This window comes from Anolis carolinensis, unplaced genomic scaffold, assembly GCF_035594765.1.
Source record: "Anolis carolinensis isolate JA03-04 unplaced genomic scaffold, rAnoCar3.1.pri scaffold_8, whole genome shotgun sequence".
Taxonomy (NCBI): Eukaryota; Metazoa; Chordata; class Lepidosauria; order Squamata; family Dactyloidae; genus Anolis; species Anolis carolinensis.
The window spans coordinates 7,354,860-7,378,702 of NW_026943819.1; the positions used below are offsets into that span (position 1 = coordinate 7,354,860).

Below are 23,843 nucleotides of genomic sequence, written 5' to 3' on the forward strand. Positions count from 1 at the left end.
AATAGCAGACTCTCTGCTGTGGACTCATCTTGTTGTGTTTCAAATAATAATAACAATAACAACAACTTTATTATTACATTTATTTTTATACCCCGCCTCCATCTCCCCGAAGGGACTCGGGGTGGCTTACATGGATTGTGGATAGCCTGTGCATAAGTCAAAGGCCATTTCACAGAAATAATAATAATATACTTTATATATAATTCTTCTCTATCTCCCCAAGGAGACTCAGGTTGGATTACAGAACACATATACAGCAAACATTTAATGCCGCTTATACAATTAACAAAGACAGACAATACATAAACAGAGGTAAAGGCTTTTCTCATCTGTCCATCTCCAGCATCTGGAGGCTGTACTCAACTTCGGCGGTACTGATTTATCTATTCACATTTCTGTTTTTGATCTGCTAGTTGGGCAGGGAGCTGAGACTGACGGGTAGTGCTCACCCCAACCTGGGCTTGAACTGCCAACCTATCGATCAGCAGAATTTTCTGCAGCTTAGCAGTTTAGCCCACTGTTCTAAGCCCAGCCGTTGCTATTTTCATACCCAAGTATTAAAAAAATACTAAACATAGCATTGCAGTGGATAGAGTGAAATGGTTCAGTTCTTTTAGTTTCTCCTGAGATATACAGTCTCTCAGTGTTCATCACACTCCACGAAGAAGGGGAAGATTTTGTTTTTGCTAAGAGTTAAGACACAGTATTTCCATCAACCCATGGATAGGTTGACCCAGGTTGATTCTAAAATGTCTAGACTTATATATGAGTATATACAGTACTTATTGAACCCATGCAATCTTGGAAGACTCAGTGGGTTGCTGTGAGTTTTCCAGGCTGTATGGCCATGTTCCAGAAGCATTCTCTCCTGACGTTTCACCCACATCTATGGCAGGCATCCTCAGAGGTTGTGAGGTCCGTTGGAAACTAGGCAAGTGGGGTTTATATATCTGTGGAATAATGTCCAGGGTAGGGGAAAGAAAGAACTCTTGTCTGTTTGAGTCAAGTGTGAATGTTGCTATCGGCAACCTGGATTCCCCCAGGCAGGAAGCAGCCAGATCTTGAAACTGCAAGGCCATTTAATGCTCCCGCGTTTCCCCGAAAATAAGACAGTGTCTTATATTAATTCTTGCTCCCAAAGATGCTCTAGGTCTTATTTTCAAGGGATGTCTTATTTTTCCATGAAGAAGAATTCACATTTATTGTTGAACAAAAAAATGAACATTTATTATATACTATACAGTAGTTGTCATCATAAACCAGCATAACCAGACAAACTCTGAATACTATCAAGAATTTCTTGTTACTACCAATATTTCCATGTATAACACTTTATGGTACATACATTTACCGCTCCTGCATGCTCTGGTGTTCTGTTCAATGAGCATGCTTCCAAACAAAAACTTTACTAGGTCTTACTTTTGGGGGAGGCCTTATATTTAGCAATTCAGCAAAACCTCTACTAGGTCTTATTTTCTGGGGATGTCTTATTTTAAGGGAAACAGGGTAATCAAGGTGGCCAACTGCAACATTTACACTTGCCTCCAACAGACAAGAGTTCTTTTTCACACCCTGGACATTATTCCCCAGATGTATAAACCTCATTTCCTTAGTTTCCAACTGATCTCACAACCTCTAAGGCAAAGATGCAGGCAAAACGTCAGGAGAGAATGCTTCTGGAACATGGCCGTACAGCCCAGAAAACTCACTGCAACCCAGTGATTTGGGCCATGAAAGCCTTCGACAACACATTGTAAGGGTCACTTTTGAATTCATGGGCTTTTGCTCTCTACCGCAAAGCAGAATCCTAGTCTCTCATTTATCTCCCTGCTTTTGTAGCTGCATGACTTTTCTCTTCCTACAATAGCACCAACTCAGATTGTGTCCTATCCAACTCCTATCCCCATCTACCACTTTGCTTGCTCCCATCCCCTGAAACTAAGCTGGTCCTTCTCCGACTCGAGGTCAGTTTTTCCATGTGGCCCATCACCAGCATGTTCAGATGGGCAGGGAAATTCAGTTTGGTGAAGGGTTCGCTGTTTTGTGTTTTTGTTTAACCCTGCCTCTCTAGGCCTGCCTGGGTCGAAGGTTGTCCTAAAACTCTTGGTTCATGGAGGTCTGCCGTGGTGTCTGTTCCTCCTCAAGGAGGTCTCGGGGGCATGTGTTTCCCCTTCATCCTCCTCCTCCTCCACTTTGGCTCCTGAAGGGTTCTTAGAGTTGCTTGTCCTATTTTCCCTTTTCTCCCGTCTCTCTTCTTCCCTCCTTCCCTCCATCTCTAGACGGCTGGTGTTAACACAACTGACAAAGAAATGGAAGTCCTTCACTTAAGGAATGTCTCCTTTGAGGACGCTGGGCAGTATACCTGTTTGGCGGGTAATTCTATTGGGATCTCCCACCACTCTGCATGGTTGACGGTTCTGGAAGGTATATACTGGTTCTACTCCTTTCTTGGCCTCTTGGCCTCTTCCTTCTTGGGTTGGGGTCAAGCGTGTCCTGGTTTGCAAGAGCCAACCTTCTTGGAGATAGCATGATGGTGGCCAAATAGGACCACATATTGATTTCCACTTATGTGGTTTAGTAACAAACCTGATTTGATGGGTGAAACTTTGCCAGTTCAAAGTCAGAGTCACAAATAATTTCCAACCTATGGCTCAGTTTCTCTTTCTCATCCAAACTGGGATGGTCCACATTTATATCCGACAGCTCTTGCAGACCAAGGCATTTCCAGTCTAGATTTAATGTTTGCTCCAGGTTTTTCCATTCTCTTATTAAGTGGCAATTCCCCATATGTTTCTCTCTGTCTCTCAGCAAAGTGGAAGGGAAACTGGTGTTCTTTTAGGCCCAACAAAACCAAAATAAACCACGGATGACATGCCACCCGTATGTTCATGTTCATCTCCATATATATCAACAATTCTCTTACGATCCCACCCCAAATTAGATTTTGTGAGTTCAGCAAAATGGGTTTTTGTCCCCTCCTAGCCATTTTGTATCTTAAAGAGACCTTTTTGTAGGTTTTAGGTCCTCTCTTGAACATAAAATGTCTCTGGAAGGTTCCAAAACATAGGAAGAATGTGCCCAGGGCAACTAGAGAGCATAGTAGCAAAATGTGCTATTTTTGTGGAAGCAGGTCAAGTGAAGGGAGGTGCCTTGGGCTGATTCAATGATCATATGAAAGTGGGTCAAAAGGTTTTGCCTACTGTGTCTTAAAAGCGTTATGAATGAATCTATAACAGCAGAAGTTGCTACAGATCATAACCTGAACTATCCTCTGCGGAAAACTACCATATTATTATTATTATTATTATTATTATTATTATTATTATTATTATTATTAAAGTCAAAAATCAGAAACTCCTCAAAGCACAGCAGACAAAAAAAAACCAGTACAAGAAAACCGCACTACAAACTAGAGCTGACAGCTGGCACAACAAAACATTGCATAGAAAGTTCCTTGACAAAATTGAAGGAAAAGCTGATAAGGAGAAGACTGGCTCACGAATGGGACCCTGAAGAAGGAGACAGAAGGCCTGATCCTTGCAGCCCAGGAGCAAGACATCAGAACAAAGGCCATTAAGGCCAAGATCAAAAAATCAGCTGATGACCCAAAATGCAGACTGTGCAAGGAAACCGATGAAACCATTGATCATCTCCTCAGCTGCTGTAAGAAAATCACACAGACAGACTACAAACAGAGGCACAACCGCTCAAAAGATTCATTGGAACTTATGCTTCAAGTACCACCTCCCAGCAGCAAAGAACTGGTGGGATCACAAACCTGCAAAAGTATTGGAAAATGAGCACGCAAAGATACTGTGGGACTTCCGAATCCAAACTGACAAAGTTCTGGAACACAACACACCAGACATCACAGTTGTGGAAAAGAAAAAGGTTTGAATCATTGATGTCGCCATCCCAGGTGACAGTCACATTGACGAAAAACAACAGGAAAAACTCAGCCGCTATCAGGAACTCAAGATTGAATTGCAAAGACTCTGGCAGAAACCAGTACAGGTGGTCCCAGTAGTGATCGGCAGATTGGGTGCCATGCCAAAAGATCTCAGCCGGCATTTGGAAACAATAGACATTGACAACGTTACGATTTGCCAGCTGCAAAAGGCCACCCTACTGGGATCTGCGCGCATCATCCGAAAATACATCACACAGTCCTAGACACTTGGGAAGTGTTCGACCTGTGATTTTGTGATACGAAATCCAGCATATCTATCTTGTTTGCTGTGTCATACAACATCATTGTGTCAATAATAATAATAATAATAATAATAATAACTATTTTTATATAGTCACCATCAATTTGTACACATTTGTGCCATCATTTAACCCAGGCGTCAAAACCATTTTGGAAAAATTAAGAGTCTTGCTTCGTGATCCATGATTATAAAGATGTTTTAACATCATTCAAGTCATTGAATCTGAAACCATGTAGGCTGTAGGATGGGTGAGTGAGGTATTACTGACAATGCTTCTCCATGTCCCAAAAAATTCTACCAGATCAGCACAGAAGGTTTTGACAACAGTGTTTGTCACAGGGTGTTATTCTTGTCGATGTTCTGCAACATGGTGCCACAATCAATAGCAAAACCCATGCAACCACTCTTAAGAAACCTAAGGAGGGAATAAGAAAGAAGAGACCATTAAAAGACTTTTATTCCATCAAGCTTCATCCCGATAATGCACGCTCATTATCATTTTTCACAACCCAGGCGACTGCAAAAATGGGCTGATTAGTATGTGTCACTATCCCTACAGACACAATTTGCCCCCTTCTGACTTTTACCTGTTTGGACCTCTGAAAGATAACCTATGTGGTTTCAGATTCAATGACTTGAATGACGTTAAAACAGCTTTAAAATCATGTGTCACAAAGTGAGAGCCTTAATTTTTCCAAAATGGGTTTGATGCCTGGGTTAAACGATGGCGCAAATGTGTACGAGGATTGAATGAAAAGTAATGCCTCCACCTTCGTAACTCCTCCATAGATGGCAGTCCTGGTCTGCGGCAGGTACTGGCTTGTTCAGTGGATTCTCCTCTACAGTTCCATTTGGCGGGAAGCCTTAGCATTGAACGGTTGTGTTGTTAAAGTGTGAAGTATGGAACCCTGCACAGACAGTCGGTCAATGTGACTTAAGCAACATGCAGTCATTGAATTCTTGACAGCAGATCGTGTCACTCCAAAGGAGATTCATCAGAGAATGCAAGCTGTTTATGGTGATTGAGTTGATGTGAGTCCTGTGCATCGTTGGGCGAGTAGGTTTAAAGATGTTGAGGTGGGAACATCTGACTTGCGTGACAAACAAAGAGTTGGACATCCTGTGGCAGCAACCACCAAGTTTCACAAGCAAAAGGTTGACAGATTGATCAGGACAATCGTTGTATCACTCAGAGAGAAATTTCAAGCATTTCTCAAGATTGTGTGGGTCACATTATTGCTTTGCTTGGCTATTGGAAGATCTGTGTACGAAGGGTCCTGTGAGACGCTGGTTGCAGAAACAGAGTCGACTTCTTCCGTGACAGCTTCAGAAAACTTGTTCATCGTTGGCAGAAATGTATCCAATTGTCTGATGATTATTTGGAAAAGTGAATGGTGGTAGTTAAAAAGCACATTCTAAGAATTATTTCTGCGTTTGATTTCTTAAAATATTCCTATCCAAACCCAAGTAACGAAGGTGGAGGCATTACTTTTCATTCAACCCTCATACAAATTGCTGGCGACTATGTTGAATGGTAGTTTTGTGTAGAGGATAGTTCAGGCTATGATCTGTAGCAACTTCTGCTGTTATATGTTCATTCATAACGTTTTTATAATACAGGAGGCAAAACTTTTTGACTCATCTTCATATAATTGAGTTCAGCCCACCCAAGTCTTAAAACACCTGAAGGGCCAAATATTTTCCATCTTTGTTCTAAAAGATGTGGGGTTCTAGTATATATTGGGGAGGCCAGTTCAGTTAACATAATCCGCAGTCCATGCTCTTTGTTATTTTGACTCGAGACCTGATCCAGGCAATAGAAATCCCGAGAGTACATTCTGGTTGCCGAATTCAAATCCAAGCGACTAGAATCCCGAAGTATCGATGGGTGCTAGATTCACAGAAAAGTGTCTATTAAGTGATAGTATTTTCAGTCTGTGGAGGAGAAATAGGAAAATGTTCAGGAACCTGCCCCATGCTTGGTGCATAAAGCCGCATTTGCGTTCCTTTCTGAAGACTAAAAACATGGTATCAAACTGAGCATGAATAGACTCTCACATAGTTTTATTTATTTTATTTTATATATTTCCAATATTTATATCCCGCCCTTCTCACCCGAAGGGACTCAGGGCAGCCTACAATAATGGCAACAATTTGATGCTTGTACACAGTTAAAACACACAGTATATAAAACAGTTAAAATTATAAATCTATATATATATAAAAGGGTAATGAAATTTCGGCCTAGGACAAAACAACAAAACTACACATCCCAGAAACACTAAACTTGGCAGCACAACCCCTCATCCATCCCTCTACGTTCATACAACAAAAAGAAAAGAAAAATAAAGTCCTAATTAGAGGGAGAGCAATAATTGGTTTTTATCCAATTACTGCCAGTTACAAGGCTAAGCCCCGCCCACTCGGTCTCCTAGCAACCCACTCAGCCCAGGGGACAGGCAGTTAGGCCTCACTTAGGCCTCTTCCACACTGCCTATAAGATACAGATTATCTGATTTTAACTGGATTATATGGTAGTGTAGATTCAAGGCCCTTCCACACAGCTATAGAACCCATTTATAATCTTATATTATCTGCTTTGAACTGGATTATCTTGACTCCACACTGCCATATAATCCATTTCAGTGTGCAGTCGGACACAACTGGACTTAATGTCAGGGGAAAACCTTGACCCTTTACCTTCACTACCACCAATTCCTCAATACTTTATTTCCCATACCACCAGACTTCGCCACAGCAACGCATGACCGGGCACAGCTAGTACAATATAAAATATAAAAGATTGAACAAAAGGTTAGATCCATTCATCCAAGAAGCCTCATGCTATAGCCAAAATCAGTCCATGTCGTCTTTGCCATTTATTCATTGAAAGCCTGAGCACATAGCCATGTTTTAAGGGCTCTTCTGAAACTCATACGGGTTGGGGCTTGTCGTATGTCTCTGGGGAGGGTGTTCCATAGCTTTAAAACTTCTTCTCATCTAGAAATGGCTAATAAGAGGAGTGAGAAGGGATGACTAAACTCAAACTGGGATCCAGAACGAGTAAGGACATTTGGTTGCAATAGTTTCAAAATTTAAACCCGCTTTTCTCTTGAAGCAACTGTTTGAACACCCATTGCCCTTCCACACACATCCAGCTGCCACAGCGATGTATTGAAATTGCCGCTGTTTGCGTCTGCCTGCGCTAATGCTATTTTGTGCACCAATCCAGCCATGGAAGACAAGCCTGCGATGATGACCTCCCCGCTGTACCTGGAGATCATTATATACTGCACCGGGGGGTTCCTCATCTCCTGCATGATTGTGACCGTCCTCCTCTACAAGATGAAGAGCACCACCAAGAAGACGGACTTCAACAGCCAGCTGGCCGTGCACAAGTTGGCCAAGAGCATCCCTCTGCGCAGACAGGTAACAGAAAGTAGATAGGGGGTTTGATGGAAACCTACCAACCTTCCCCTTGGAAAGAGCCTTGCTTGTGGGTTTAGTAGCTTGTTGCATTCAGGGGCCTTTTCCTATAACACATTTATGGTACTGCAATTCCCCTTTAACTGCTACAGAATCCTAGGATTTGCCTTTGAGGGAAGAAGGTATGACAGAACCCCTATCCGAGGCTGACTCTACACCAGGCACGGGCAAACCTTGGCCCTCCAGGTGTTTTTATTTTTATTTATTTATTTCCAATATTTCTACCCCGCCCTTCTCCCCGAGGGGACTCAGGGCGGCTTACACAACTGGTAGGATCACTACCAGTACATCATAATACAATAAAATAAGAATAAAACAGTTAAAATAATTAAATAACATAATATAAGTTTTGGACTTCAGCTCCCACAATTATTTATTTATTATTTACAGTACAGTAGACTCTCACTTATCCAACGTAAACAGGCCAGCAGAAAGTTGGATAAGCGAATATGTTGGGTAATAAGGAGAGATTAAGGAAAAGCCTCTTAAACATCAAATTAGGTTATGATTTTACAAATTAAGCACCAAAATATGATACAGTAGAGTCTCACTTTGCAATGGGGCTATGAACATCTAAAGTTCTTTCATACAGGTGGGAATCTTTTAATCCCACCTCTGCCACCCAATTGTAAAGATCTAATAACGCTGCCACCACTTTGTAAAGATACAGCCACTAAAGATTCAGAGAGGAGACCTTTTACTTTTATTTTTCTTTCTTCTTCCTATTCCCTTTAGATGGTAACGTAACTTGGTTTATAATATATGTGACAGAGGCTTCGATGTTGGAAAAACAAGAACAAGTTTATTCAGGCACAAAGCTTAATGGTTACAATGTTGTTTCTCCTTGGAGGTATTTTTATTAATAGTTACAATGCTATAATAAGATGAGTCAAACTCCCTAAAATGTCACTTGTTTTACTTAAAGTAGTTAGAACTTCTTTCTCTGCTACTTTTAAAACCACAGTCACCCCTGTGATATGCGATCACAGACTCTCTGTTCCTTACTAGGACACAGACTACATTCAATAAGTCACCAAACTTATTTTAATCTGACTCAAAATGACCAATTGAGTCTCCCTTGATCCCCTCAATCTAGGATCAAGTCTTCTCTGTACCTCCTCAGGGCACAGACTGACTGTCTTTTTTAAACTCTGTACTTCTTCAGCAAAATGGCAGTTAGCTCCGCCTACTTCTCCATGGCAACCAGCCTCTAAGTGCTGAGATGCAATGACTGTCATACTTACCCTTTTAAAAACACAAACACACAATTAAACATAACATCTGTATACCCAAAATTCGTACTTCATTACACACGGGCCGGCAGAAGCTTGGATAAGTGAATATCTTGGATAATAAGGAGGGATTAAGGAAAAGCCTCTTAAACATTATAGCATTATAAACACAAAGGGTGTGGAAAGCCAAAGAATGGAGGATGTTATGGCCACGAAGAGGAGGATCAAAGGGTTCTTGTACGCATTGGATCCATCTGTTGAGAGGTCAATGTCTGGAATGGGTTACCTTCAGCCTCTTTTATAACACAGAGTGGAGAATGGCCTATGAGGAATGGTCTACCCCATTTAATTAGCAGTCTTTTGGTCACGACCTCATTCTGGTCCTGAAGACTCAATGGTACTGGTATAATGGAAGGAGGCCACAGTTGAACCTGATGACAGAAAAAGACGCCTGGCCTGGCAAGTTTTGTAGGATAGGAGCCAAAAGGGCTGGCAGCGGGTGAAGAGGACAGTGCAAAAACCAAGGGTTTGTTCCTTGGCCTCATTTAAGGTTTTGGCAATAGAAATTCTGGCGATCCCCAGCCTAGTCCTTGTTGTTACTAGAATTATTTACACTGCCATTTTAATAGGCAGGGTGTTGCTATTGCCATTTTGACCTTCATCGTGTGGCTAAGCAGTCCTCACTGAAAACAAAACTGAATGCTGCTCCAAGGAGAACGATACTGAATAATTCAAATGAATCCGACTGACATATATTCCCCCTCCCAGCCATGAAACATTTCACCCGTTGTGTTGCTGTGATTTTTCTGGGCTGTCTGACCATGTTCCAGAAGTATCCTTTCCTAACATTTCACCCACATCTATGGCAGGCATCTTCAGAGGTTGTGAGGTGTTTTGGAAACTAGGCAAGTGAGGTTATATCTATGTGGAATGTCCAATGGGTGGGACATTCTAATATGTTCAGCAAAGGACAAGAGGCATCCTCTCATCTCTGCAGGAGTCTACCGTATACCATGCAGCTGTGGACAAGTCTACATGGGGACAACAAAATGCATCCATGCCCAAACATGATTCAGGAAACATAAAAGGCCCTGCAGACTGATTCAGCCATAGAAGTCAGCCATAGCCGAGCACTTGATGAACCAATCTGGACACAGCATATGATTTGAGAGCACAGAAATGCTGGACCACTCCAACAGCCACAAGCATGTGGACAATTTCAACAGAAAGGAGGAAACCATGAAAATGAACAACATCTGGCTACCAATATTTTTTTTAAAAAAAAACTCTAAAATTAGGACAGTAAATAAAGAACAACACTCAGAAAACAAAGGAATTCCAGACAAGACACAATTAGGGCCATGTAACATCTCCCAACAAAAGATTTCCACAAGCCGGAAGCAGCTGGCTTTGAAGTTGCAAGGCCATTTAGTGCTAATCAAGGTGGCCAATTTCAACATTCACACTTGCCTCTAACAGACAAGAGTTCTTTCTGTTGTTTATTCCTGTGTGTTTCTTGAACATATAGCACATCACATTTCTTACCTTGACACATTTCATAAAGCAGCTGTTCTTTGGCAGCTGACATGCCTTCGATGTTAATTGAGATTATTGTCATGGTTGGTGCTGAAAAGGTCCATTTGTTTGTTTGGTTGGTTGCATACTGCAAGTCGGGGGACCCCAGTGGCACAGTGTGTTAAAGCGCTGAGCTGCTGAACTTACAGACCAAAAGGTCCTAGGTTCAGATCCCAGGAGTGGAATGAGCACCTGCTGTTAGCCCCAGCTCCTGCCAACCTGATGTTGATGTTTTATTGATGCAACATTTGTTTTATTCTCGATATTTGTTTTATTGTTTTATTGCTGCTGTTGTATTGTTGTCGGGCATGGCCCCATGTAAGCCGCTCCGAGTCCCTCCGGGGAGATGGGGCGGGGTATAAAAATAAAGTTATTATTATTATTGTTATTATTATTATTATTACCTAGCAGTTTGAAAACATGGAAATGTGAGTAGATCAATAAGTACCGTTCCGGTGGGAAGGTAATGGCGCTCCATGCAGTCAGGCCGGCCACACAACCTTGGAGGTGTCTATGGACAACGTCGGCTCTTTGGCTTAGAAATGGAGATGAGCACCAACCCCCAGAGTCAGTCATGACTGAACTTAACATCAGGGGAAACCTTTACCTTATACTGCAAGTTGTTTCTGGTGTAAGAGAATCAGCTGTCTACAAAGACGTTGTAGACAGATGTGTTACAATCCTGTGGGGAGGCTTCTCTCATGTCCACGACATGGGAGTGTGGAAAAGAGCAAACAAGAGACCACTTACTACAATGCAACCTGAGTCCTGCCACGTGCACCCTTTTCCCTACCAACTCCCCCAAACTAGTCTTATCCTTGAGGTCTTTCCCGAAGGGTAACCGCCACTATCTCCCTTCTTTTGCCACAGGTCTCGGCTGACTCGAGCTCTTCCATGAATTCAGGTGTGATGCTCATGCGCCCCTCGCGGCTTTCTTCCAGTGGGACTCCAATGCTGGCCGGTGTTTCTGAGTACGACCTGCCAGAAGACCCTCGCTGGGAGCTACCCAGAGACAGGTAACAGCCCTCCCCACTTTGCTGTGGACAATGGTTTTTCTGGACCTTTCCTTTTCCAATCTATACCCCCAGATGCCCTGTGGAGCATTATTTATATTCATTGATTTGAGATCTACCATGGTCTTTGCACTGGGCCAGATGCAACAAAAGGTAAGTATATTTCTCAAGAAATCTGTTCAATACTCTGAAATAATAACAACAACAACAACAACAACAACAAAACATTGCATGGAAAGTTCCTTGACAAAATTGAAGGAAAAGCTGATAAGGAGAAGACCTGGCTCTGGCTCACGAATGGGACCCTGAAGAAAGAGACAGAAGGCCTGATCCTTGCAGCCCAGGAGCAAGCCATCAGGACAAAGGCAATTCAGGCCAAGATCGAAAAATCAGCTGATGACCCAAAATGCAGACTGTGTAAGGAAGCTGACGAAACATGGATCCTTTCCTCAGCTGCTGTAAGAAAATTGCACAGACAGACTACAAACAGAGGCACAACTATGTGGCCCAAATGATTCATTTGAACTTATGCCTCAAGTACCACCTCCCAGCAGCAAAGAACTGGTGGGATCACAAACCTGCAAAAGTATTGGAAAATGAGCATGCAAAGATACTGTGTGACTTCTGAATCCAGACTGACAAAGTTCTGGAACACAACACACCAGACATCACAGTTGTGGAAAAGAAAAAGGTTTGGATCATTGATGTCGCCACACCAGGTGACAGTCGCATTGACGAAAAACAACAGGAAAAACTCAGCCGCTGGTCCCGGTGGTGATGGGCACATTGGGTGCCGTGCCAAAAGATCTCAGCTGGCATTTGGAAACAATAGACATTGACAAAATCACGATCTGCCAACTGCAAAAGGCCACCCTGCTGGGATCTGCACGCATCATCCGAAAATACATCACACAGTCCTAGACACTTTGGAAGTGTTCGACTTGTGATTTTGTGACACGACATCCAGCATATCTATCTTGTTTGCTGTGTCATAATATAATTTATAATAATAATAATAATAATAATAACAACAACTTTATTTTTATATCCCGCTCCCATCTCCCCGAGGGGACTTGGGGCAGCTCACATGGGGACAAGCCCAGCATCATCATACATTAAAACACAGTCATAATTTATAATTTAAAACAATATAAAACAATGAAAACAATGGGCTTCCACAGAAACTTCAGAAAAAGAAGCATTTGTATTAACTTGTTCACAATTGCCACTTTATCTACTTCAAGTATAATCTCTATCTGAAGCATCCATTTAATCTTAAACTTTCATTGTGATCTCTGGTTCCTTCAGTAGCTCCGTGAAGTGGAAATTTATTATTATTATTATTAGTATTATTATTAATGCCACACTTTATCTCTCCCAAAGGAGACTCAAAGCGGCTTAACACAAAAGCATTAGCATGAAATTTAAAAGAATACCAATATGCAAATATTAAAAGAGAATTAAATATAAGCAGCATTAAAAATTCACAGTTAAAATCCCTTAAAACATGTTCAAAGTTAAAACCACAGGTTTCCTTATTTTTGGAAACTAAATAAAAATGAAGAAACACTGGGATGTCCATGGTGGAGGAAAAAACAGAAAATCTATGATGAAAGGACTATTGGGCAACTTTTTATTGTGTTTGTATTCAATTTAACTGAGCAAAATGGAAAAAGGTGTACTGGTTTCATTTGGGTAAAACGTTACAATGAAATTGGCATCTTTGTAGATGTGAATTATCTTTTTGCTCCTAAAATTTCTTTGTTTTCCTCCATCCTAGGCTGATTTTAGGTAAACCCTTGGGAGAAGGCTGCTTTGGGCAGGTGGTTCTCGCAGAAGCAATAGGCCTGGACAAAGACAAACCGAACCGAGTAACTAAAGTGGCCGTAAAGATGCTCAAATGTAAGTAATTGCCTTTTTTCTGCATTGCTTTCCAAGCGCAGTGGCTGTCTTATTGCTGTAGGAAACATTTGAGTCTATAATGATAAAGTTTAGATTTTTTCCCCCCCATATGAGTGGCTATTTCATGCTTGGTATGCTCTTCACTTGATGATTACATTTCAAATGATAATGCCTCAAAATGGACTTCCTGGGACATCAAGGAAAGGCTTTCAAAGCGTTAGGACTTTCTGGCTCACCGGGAAATGCATCTTTTATCTTCTTCTCCAGCCGATGCCACGGAAAAAGATCTGTCTGATTTGATTTCTGAGATGGAGATGATGAAAATGATTGGCAAGCATAAGAACATCATCAACCTCCTCGGGGCTTGTACGCAGGATGGTGAGTAAGGGCTTGGCACATCTTCCTAGGGGGGGAAAAATATGTATTTTTGTGTACAATTCATCCAAACATTCGCTGTTTTCAAAAGCTTTCCCCCTTCTTTATTTGAAGACAATGGAAGACAATGTACAAGTGACTAGGTAAAACCAAGGGAGTCATTCTATCTCTGAATCTCCATAGTTCCAACGTTCTTGCCCAATGTTGGTTTCCACTCAAAATATTATACAGTAGAGTCTCACTTATCCAAGCCTCGCTTATCCAAGTTTCTGGATTATCCAAGCCATTTTTATAATCAATGTTTTCAATGTATCGTGATATTTTGGTGCTAAATTCGTAAATACAGTAATTACAGCATAACATTGCTGTGTATTGAATTGCTTTTTCTGTCAAATTTGTTGTAAAACATGATGTTTTGGTGCTTAATTTGTAAAATCATAACCTAATTTGATGTTTAATAGGCTTTTCCTTAATCCCTCCTTATTATCCAAGATATTCGCTTAACCAAGCTTCTGCTGGCCCATTTAGCTTGGATAAGTGAGACTCTACTGTAATAATAATAATAATAATAATAATAATAATAATAATAATAATAAAAACTTTTATTTATACCCCGCCACCATCTCCCTGTGGGGACTCGGGGCGGCTTACATGGGGCAGAGACCCAAACAACATAGAACAAAACATGGGCAATATAATACAAATCACACTATAAAAAGATAAAACAGTAATACAATATATCAATTAAAACAAAAATACAGGATAAAAAAATTGCATTTAAAACACATAAATGGTAAAATCGTAATAAAAACGGGATAGATTATTAAAAACCCTCTGGGGCTGATTAATTAATGACTGTATCTCAAAGGCCTGCCGAAACATGCTGAAAGAGCCACAGATTCATAAAATCATAGAGTTAGAAATGACCTCAAATGTTGCACCCTAGTCTGGATTCACACAGGAGTCCAATAGTACTAACTAAACAGTTTATTGAGAAAAGCAAATACAAAAATGGCAAAAGGTAATAAAAAAGCAATGTCCAAAAAGCCATAGGAAAAAGGCATTCGAAAAGCAATAGTCCGACCAGCAAAATTCTGTTCAAAAAGGACAGGGTATATTAAAAAGATCTAAGAATCAAAACATAGGCATAAATCCATAACCAGGAATACGGGAACTTCTTTCAAAACATAATCCATGAACATGAGTACAAGACTTTTCCAAAGATCTTAAACATAGACATGAATGTGGAACAGAACCCAAGATTTATTTATTTCCAATACAGTAGAGTCTCACTTATCCACTCACTTATATGAGTTTACACTGCCATTTAATCCAGTTCCAAGCAGATACTCTGGATTTTATATGGCAGCGTAGAAAGGGCTTATAATAGTGCTGATGATAAGTGAACACTTATGGACCCATCTACACTACCATATAACGCAGTTTGGAACTGCAGTAGAGTCTCACTTATCCAAGACTCGCTTATCCAATGTTCTGGATTATCCAATGCATTTTTGTAGTCAATGTTTTCAATACAGTAGAGTCTCACTTATCCAACATAAACGGGCCGGCAGAACATTGGATAAGCAAATATGTTGGATAATAAGGAGAGATTAAGAAAAGGCCTATTAAACATCAAAATAGGTTATGATTTTACAAATTAAGCACCAAAACATCATGTTATACAACAAATTTGACAGAAAAAGTAGTTCATTACACATTAATGCTATGTAGTAATTACTGCATTTACGAATTTAGCACCAAAATATCACATTGACTGAAAACATTGACTACAAAAATGTGTTGGATAATCCAGAACATTAGATAAGTGAGTGTTGGATAAGTGAGACTCTACTGTATTTATATCCCGCCCTTCTCACCTGAAGGGACTCAGGGCGGCTTACAAGACTGGCACAATTAGATGCCTATACAAAATCAAGCAACAATACATAAAATCAGTTAAAAACTATTAAATACAGTATAAAATTACAGTATATAAATTTAAAAAATACGTATGTTCAGGTCCGTTCTTCCGAAAACCTCGTGCTTTATCCATAAGTCAGTCCGTATCATTTTTATCGTTTATTCGTTAAAAGCCTGGGCACATAGCCATGTTTTTATGGCTCTTCTAAAGCCCAAAAGAATTGGAACTTGTCTAATACCTACATGGTAATGCAGTGTTGCCTGCTCTGACCCTTAAGAAGACAATCCTTTAATTTAAGGGCCACAAAACCACAAAGTCATGGCTTTGGCATCTGTTCTGTTGCGTCAAAGATTCCTCACTTTTTTGTTTCTCACAAATTCGCTGTGACCTCCATAATCTGGCTCCCTTCTCCAGGAGGTTGAGTCTCAAATTCCTACTAACTTCAGGTGTTTTTCCAGGGGAAAGATCTCTCTCTTCCAGCTCCTTATCTTCCGTTGCCAAGGAATGACTAGGAGAAAGGTTCTCTGTATTATCTGATTCCACAGCATCTCTCTCTCTGCTCTGAAGCTGTTTCTCTCTCACTAGACACAAACTCAATCTCCCAGGCAGAATCCTGGTTCAAACCCCCTCATGTCCCTCACTGGAAAACCCATCAGTCCTCACAATCTCTGATAAAACCATCCCCTCGTCTTCAGCCTCTGGTTGAGCTACAACAACAAGGACCATCCAGCCCAACCCCGCAGATTCCAGTGTCAATGAGACTCTATCGCTGTTTGGATCAACACTGTGCTTCCTTCCCTGGCTCAGGTCCCCTCTATGTGATAGTGGAGTATGCCTCCAAAGGCAACCTGCGGGAATACCTTCAAGCCCGGCGACCCCCAGGCATGGAATATTGCTACAACCCCACCCACCTCCCCGATGAGCAGCTCTCCTTCAAAGACCTGGTCTCCTGTGCCTATCAAGTGGCCCGGGGCATGGAATACCTGGCATCCAAAAAGGTAAGGGACAGTGGCAGAAGAAATGGTCCGAGTGGTTCAAGCTCTTGATAGAGACACTGAGGAGAAGGGTGTATGACCTTCCCGGAGAGAGAGAGGGAGGGTGGATGGATGGATGGATGGATGGATGGATGGATGGATGGATGGATGGATGGATAGATAGATAGATAGATAGATAGATAGATAGATAGATAGATAGATAGATAGATAGATAGATAATTAGGGAAGGTGGGTAACAGGATAGATAAGTAGTTAGGTTGATAGATGATGGCTGGATGGATAGATAGATAGATAGATAGATAGATAGATAGATAGGATAGATAAATGATAGGAAGGTAGGTTGATAGATGATGGCTGGATGGATAGATAGATAGATAGATAGATAGATAGATAGATAGGTGTCAGGACCCAGGCTACAGAGCACCAATAACCATACGCAGAGGCCAGATTCAATCTAATATCTTTATTAAGGAAATATATAAGATTAATAAAAATAAATGTAAAAGTTAGTTCAGAAGCAGACCTTTCAGGAAAGGTCAAAATTAGTCCAAAAAAGCAATGTCCAATATGAAATATTATGATCCAAAGTTGTAATCCAATAACCGAAACACTCACTTTGCCAGGCAAAGTGAGGGGAGATGACAAGGTCCTTTAGTCCATAAACTTGAGCAAGGCTAGGAAATAACTTGATACTTGAAGCAAGGCTTAAAACGTGGAACAAGGTAACAAGGAACAAGAACAAGGTCCGTGGAATAACTTGGTAAAATCCGTGATACAAGGCAAGGTATAGTCCCGGGAAACAAGCAAGGTCCGTAGGTAAACAAAGGCTGGAAACTGGAGCGAAGGCTGGAAGGCAGGCAAAGGCTTGAGCAGGAACGAGGCTTGAAACGGAGCGCGCTGTCCAGACACAACTCGCTCCGGAGGCTGACGAATTGACTCCGCGAAGTTACTACGCGGGTAAAACACCTATATAGAGTCTAACTTTCCCGCCGAAGCAGTTCTCTGGGAACCAGAAACGAAAGCTAAACTCTGAGACCAGATGTCTGACTCCTTAAAGATTCTCACGAAAAGCAGACTTAATTGGGTACATTCCTAGCTGCTATCCTCGCACTCCTGCGCGAAGCTGCTTCCAAACCCCTCTGTTGTTTACAAAACTCATGGCGAGAGAACACGGGAGATGTAGGCTCAGGGTTTGTTTGACATACTTCTGGGACACAACTTTCTTGCAGGTGCAAGGTTCCCAGATCTGCCTGGGAAAGATCTGGCTGAGAAGATTCCAGTTCTGACTGGGAAGGTAAAAAACCCAAGTTTTCTTCCTCATCAGGGATTACAATGTCCTGAGCAGGACTACAAGGCCCATGGGTCATCACACTATCCCCCTCCTCAAGGCCCCTCCCAAACTGGGACTCTCTCCCCGAGGCGCGAGGTCGTGGCTTGGCGGGATAGGACTGATGGAAGCGACGGGTTAGATCAGGAGCATGGACTGTGGAGGCGTCTTCCCAAGAGCGTTCCTCAGGGCCAAAACCCACCCAGTCAATGAGATATTGTAGGCGGCGGCGGTGAAAACGAGAATCCAAAATGTCCTCAACCTCGAACTCCTCCTCCCCATTCATCAAAACAGGAGGGGGGGCCGGTTGGTCTGTATCAGGACGCACACCATCCGCCGGAAGGAGCAGGGAACGGTGAAACACTGGGTGGATGCGCATTGAACGCGGAAGTTGGAGTTTGAAAGTCACGGGGTTTAATTGCGCCACCACTGGATAGGGGCCAATGAAACGGGCATCTAACTTCCGGCAAGGGCGGTGGGAGGGCAGAAAGCGAGTGGACAGAAAAACCCGATCTCCTACCTTGATTTCGGGGCCCGGCTGGCGATGTTTGTCAGCGTGGCGTTTATAGTCCTCCTTGGCTTGGTCTAGTTGCTGGAGCAAAAGTTGTTGTACCGCTGTGAGTTCCTGCAGCCAATCCTCTGCTGCGGGAACTTCTGAAGTTTCAATGACAGGGGGAAAGAAACGTGGATGGAAGCCGTAGTTTGCAAAGAACGGCGTTTCTTTTGTAGAAGCTTGAACTCCATTGTTATAGGCAAACTCTGACAGTGGTAACAGAGAAGCCCAATTGTCCTGTTGGTAGTTTACATAACAACGAAGATACTGCTCCAAAGTGGCATTGGTGCGCTCCGTTTGTCCATCTGTTTGGGGATGATGAGCTGAAGATAAGCGAGAGTCTATGCCCAATAGTTTTTGTAGTGCCTTCCAAAAACGAGAGGTGAATTGAGATCCACGGTCTGTGACTAAACTCTTGGGCAATCCATGTAGTCTGAAAACATGTAGAAGGAATAGATCTGCAGTCTCTTTGGCCGTGGGAAGACCTTCACAGGGAATGAAATGGGCTAACTTGGTGAAAAGGTCCACCACCACTAGGATCGTGGTGAATCCACAGGAAGGTGGTAGGTCAGTGATGAAATCCGCAGAAATTATTTCCCATGGTCGAGATGGGGTAGGAAGGGGATGCAGAAGCCCTGAGGGCTTCTCCCTTCTTATCTTGGAGCGCTGGCATACTGGGCAGGTGTTGACATATTTTTCCACATCTTTGCGGATCTTGGGCCACCAAAAATCCCTTAGGATCAGATGCATGGTTTTAAATAGTCCGAAATGCCCTGCTGGTTTGCAGTCATGACACAGACGAAGCGCTTTTTCCCTGCCCGGTCCGGGTGGGATATAAACATGATTTCTATAGCATAGCAGTCCATCTTTAAGCGAAAAGGGAAAATGCAGACCTTGACGAAGTTGGTCCTGCGCCCAGGCATCTGCTTGCTGACTAGCCCTGATTTCTTGAGCACAGATGGGTCCTGGAGTAGAGGAAATTGAACCAATGGGAGTGGATTTGATGTTCCCCACTGTGAGCGTGGCAAAGTTCTCGGGTTGTAGTAATTGGGATTCAAAGGTCTCCTTGCGTCCTGCAGCGTATTCCGGTTTACGTGACAGGGCGTCTGCTTGCTTGGTTTGGGCTGGGGTCACATAATGAATCTGGAAGTTGAAACGTTCAAAGAACAAAGCCCAACGTTGCTGCCTCTGATTTAGTTTGCGGGCAGTTCTTAGATGTTCTAGATTTCGATGATCAGTGTGGACTTCAATGGGAAATTTGGCCCCTTCTAGCCAATGTCTCCAAGTTTCAAAGGCTGCCTTTATGGCCAGTAGTTCCTTTTCCCAAATGGTGTAATTTCTCTCTGGTGTGGTTAGTTGACGGGAGTAAAAGGCACAGGGACGAAGGTGGTCTCCCACCGGTTGTAAGAGTACAGCCCCAATCGCCACATCAGAGGCGTCCGCTTGCACAACAAAAGGGGTTCCAGGATCTGGGTGCTGTAGAATTGGCTGGGACGTGAATAATTTCTTTAGTTGCTGGAACCCTTTCTCTGCTTGATCAGTCCAGCGGAAGGGCTGTTTTCCACGGATGCAGCTAGTGATTGGGTCAGACCAGCGGGCAAAATCTGGAATGAACTTGCGGTAATAGTTCGCGAACCCCAAGAAACGCTGCACCTCTTTCTTGTTAGTTGGCGCCCGCCATTCCAATACTGCTGAAACCTTGGCTGGATCCATGGAGAGCCCTAGAGGCGAGATACGGTAACCAAGGAAATCTACCTCTTGTAGATCAAAAGCGCATTTTTCCAACTTGGCATAAAGTCCATGATCCCGCAATCGTTGTAACACCATTTTGACGTGGTTCTCATGTTCTGATTGTGATCTAGAAAACACCAAAAAATCGTCCAGGTAGATTATCAAGAACCTATCTAGATAGTCCTGAAAAATGTCATTGACAAAATGCTGGAACGTTGCGGGAGCTCCGCATAATCCATAATTCATAACTCGGGACTCGAATAATCCGAATTTGGTCTGGAAGGCGGTCTTCCACTCGTCCCCTTCTCTGATGCGAACTAAGTTGTAAGCCCCCCGAAGATCCAGCTTGGTGTAAACCTTGGCTCCTCGAAGCCGATCCAGTAGATCCGAGATTAAGGGCAGGGGATAGCTGTTCCGCTTGGTGATATTGTTCAATGCTCTGTAGTCCACCACCAAGCGTAGTTCCCCTGACTTCTTCTTCACAAACATCACTGGGGAGGCGGCTGGGGATTGAGAGGGTCTAATGAATCCCTTACGAAGGTTTGTCTCTATGAATTCCCTGAGAGCTTCTTGCTCTGGTTCAGTCAGGGAGTATAGGTGCCCTCGCGGGATCGGGGCCCCCTCCACCAGGTCAATGGCACAGTCATAAGGTCTATGTGGGGGTAATTTCTCGGCTTCTTTTTCATTGAATACATCCCAATACTCGGAGTACTTCTTGGGCAGGGTGATGATGGGCTCGGTGTCTGTGGCATGGCAGACCTTGGCTACAAGGCAATGGTTTTGGCAGTACTGTGAAGCAAACTGCAGTTCTCTGTTGGACCAGGAGATGCTTGGGTCGTGGAGAGTCAGCCATGGAATCCCCAAAATCACAGGGAAATGGGGAACCTCGGTAACAAAGAAAGAAATCTCTTCCATATGTTCCCTTATCCACATCCTGGTGGGTTCCGACCACTGACTTACGGGGCCCGTCTTGAGGGGGCGGCCGTCTATGGCTTGTACCACACGGGCATTCTTGAAATCATGATATTGTAATCCCAGAGAGTCGGCATACTCTCTATCAATGAAATTGTTGGTGGCTCCGGAGTCTATCATGGCGTGGATCATGACGGGTCCCCTTTTTGCTGACCATAAGGTAACCACGAGAAGGAACAGGACCCCGGTTGGCGGCTCTTGAACGGGTTTTTTGACCGGGTTGGCGAGCCTCTCTACGCCCGGTCGTTGGCTTCCCCCGCCGGCTGTGTGTCAGCCGGCTCAGACGCCTTCGTCTCCGTGGAGGACGCCGCCGCAAGACGGGCGGCGGGCTTCCCTTTGGCTGGGCACTCTCTGGCGAAGTGGCCCCCGTTCCCGCAGTACCAACAGAGGTTTAAGCGTTGACGACGGGCCTTCTCGGCGGCATCTAATCTGGGACGCACGTTGCCCAACTGCATCGGCACCTCCTCGCTTCCTCTGGGGTATGGGGTTGGTGGTGGGGGTCTCCACACTGGACGTGGCTGAACGCTGGCGGGAGCGGGGGGTTTTGCCCCAGCTCTACCGCTCTGGCCTCGAACCCACTGTTTCCTGTTGGCAATCATGACTTCAGCCCGTAAACATTGATCAATGAGTGCTTCGAGGGTCTGGGGAGGATCCACCTTGGAGATTTCCTCCAGCATTTCGATGTTGAGACCCTCCCGGAATTGTCCCCTGAGGGCTACATCATTCCAGCCGGTGTTATGGGCCAGCACTCGGAACTCGGCTATGTACTGAGACATAGGTCTGTCTCCTTGGAAGAGGCGAAGGAGTTTGTGACCGGCTGCCTCCAAATTGTCCTCGATTCCCCAAGTCTCCTTAAGGTGGTCCAAGAAGCGTTGCGCGGACCTTAGGTGTGGAGAGGCTTGGTCGAACAGTGCCGTCGCCCAGTTGGCCGCTGGCCCGTCTAGAAGACTGTAAACCCATGCCACCTTGATGTCTTCTTGGGGAAATTCGGCAGCACGGGCCTCTAGATAAGCTTGGCATTGGCGACGGAAAACATGAACCTTAGATGCTTCTCCAGTAAACTTGGTTGGCAACGCCATGGCCGGTAGACGGATTCCGCGTTCCTTCAAACCTTTTATTTCTCCATCCTGGGCATTAAGCTTATCACGGATTCGATCCACCTCATCTTTGTCGATGGTGTAGGTAATCGGCTGGCCGCTCGGCCCAGGTACGGTTCCGGTAGACATTCTGGCCGAGGTTAATTGGTGCTTAGGGTGGCGGAGTCAAACTGTCAGGACCCAGGCTACAGAGCACCAATAACCATACGCAGAGGCCAGATTCAATCTAATATCTTTATTAAGGAAATATATAAGATTAATAAAAATAAATGTAAAAGTTAGTTCAGAAGCAGACCTTTCAGGAAAGGTCAAAATTAGTCCAAAAAAGCAATGTCCAATATGAAATATTATGATCCAAAGTTGTAATCCAATAACCGAAACACTCACTTTGCCAGGCAAAGTGAGGGGAGATGACAAGGTCCTTTAGTCCATAAACTTGAGCAAGGCTAGGAAATAACTTGATACTTGAAGCAAGGCTTAAAACGTGGAACAAGGTAACAAGGAACAAGAACAAGGTCCGTGGAATAACTTGGTAAAATCCGTGATACAAGGCAAGGTATAGTCCCGGGAAACAAGCAAGGTCCGTAGGTAAACAAAGGCTGGAAACTGGAGCGAAGGCTGGAAGGCAGGCAAAGGCTTGAGCAGGAACGAGGCTTGAAACGGAGCGCGCTGTCCAGACACAACTCGCTCCGGAGGCTGACGAATTGACTCCGCGAAGTTACTACGCGGGTAAAACACCTATATAGAGTCTAACTTTCCCGCCGAAGCAGTTCTCTGGGAACCAGAAACGAAAGCTAAACTCTGAGACCAGATGTCTGACTCCTTAAAGATTCTCACGAAAAGCAAACTTAATTGGGTACATTCCTAGCTGCTATCCTCGCACTCCTGCGCGAAGCTGCTTCCAAACCCCTCTGTTGTTTACAAAACTCATGGCGAGAGAACACGGGAGATGTAGGCTCAGGGTTTGTTTGACATACTTCTGGGACACAACTTTCTTGCAGGTGCAAGGTTCCCAGATCTGCCTGGGAAAGATCTGGCTGAGAAGATTCCAGTTCTGACTGGGAAGGTAAAAAACCCAAGTTTTCTTCCTCATCAGGGATGACAATGTCCTGAGCAGGACTACAAGGCCCATGGGTCATCACAATAGGATAGATAAATGATAGGAAGGTAGGTTGATAGATGATGGCTGGATGGATAGATAAATATAGTAGATAAATAAAAGGTAGGCAGGTAAGTTGATAGATGATGGCTGGATCGATAGGTAGGTAGATAAGTAGATAGATAATTAGATAGTTGGTTGGATAGATAGATAGATAGATAGATAGATGGATAGATAGATTAATACATTAGGCTGATAGGTTGGTTGGTTGGATAGATAGATAGATACATACATACATACATTAATACATTAGACAGGCTGGTAGGTTGGTTGGATGGATGGATGTATGAT

The 23,843-nt window shown here is 43.4% G+C and overlaps 1 protein-coding gene and 1 long non-coding RNA gene across 10 annotated transcripts in view; both read left to right on the forward strand.

The window, feature by feature from the left end:
- Positions 1-23,843, forward strand: part of fgfr1 (fibroblast growth factor receptor 1) — a 124,214-nt gene that overhangs the window by 81,978 nt on the left and 18,393 nt on the right. For 3 of the 7 annotated variants that reach the window (XM_062961456.1, XM_062961461.1, XM_062961457.1), the window contains 5 exons: positions 7,444-7,646; positions 11,375-11,520; positions 13,298-13,419; positions 13,687-13,797; positions 16,526-16,716. In XM_062961456.1, coding sequence (XP_062817526.1) covers positions 7,444-7,646; positions 11,375-11,520; positions 13,298-13,419; positions 13,687-13,797; positions 16,526-16,716 — 773 coding nt within the window. Of the gene's footprint in view, positions 1-2,279; positions 2,425-7,443; positions 7,647-11,374; positions 11,521-13,297; positions 13,420-13,686; positions 13,798-16,525; positions 16,717-23,843 lie in introns of all 7 variants that reach the window. The other 4 variants (XM_062961460.1, XM_062961462.1, XM_062961459.1 and 1 more) reach the window with 3 other exon arrangements.
- LOC134293551 (uncharacterized) overlaps positions 20,665-23,843 on the forward strand; it is a 5,805-nt gene continuing 2,626 nt past the window's right edge. For all 3 annotated transcript variants that reach the window (XR_010000504.1, XR_010000505.1, XR_010000506.1), the window contains exon 1: positions 20,665-23,843. This exon is cut by the window's right edge and continues 2,424 nt beyond it. This is a non-coding gene — a long non-coding RNA (uncharacterized LOC134293551).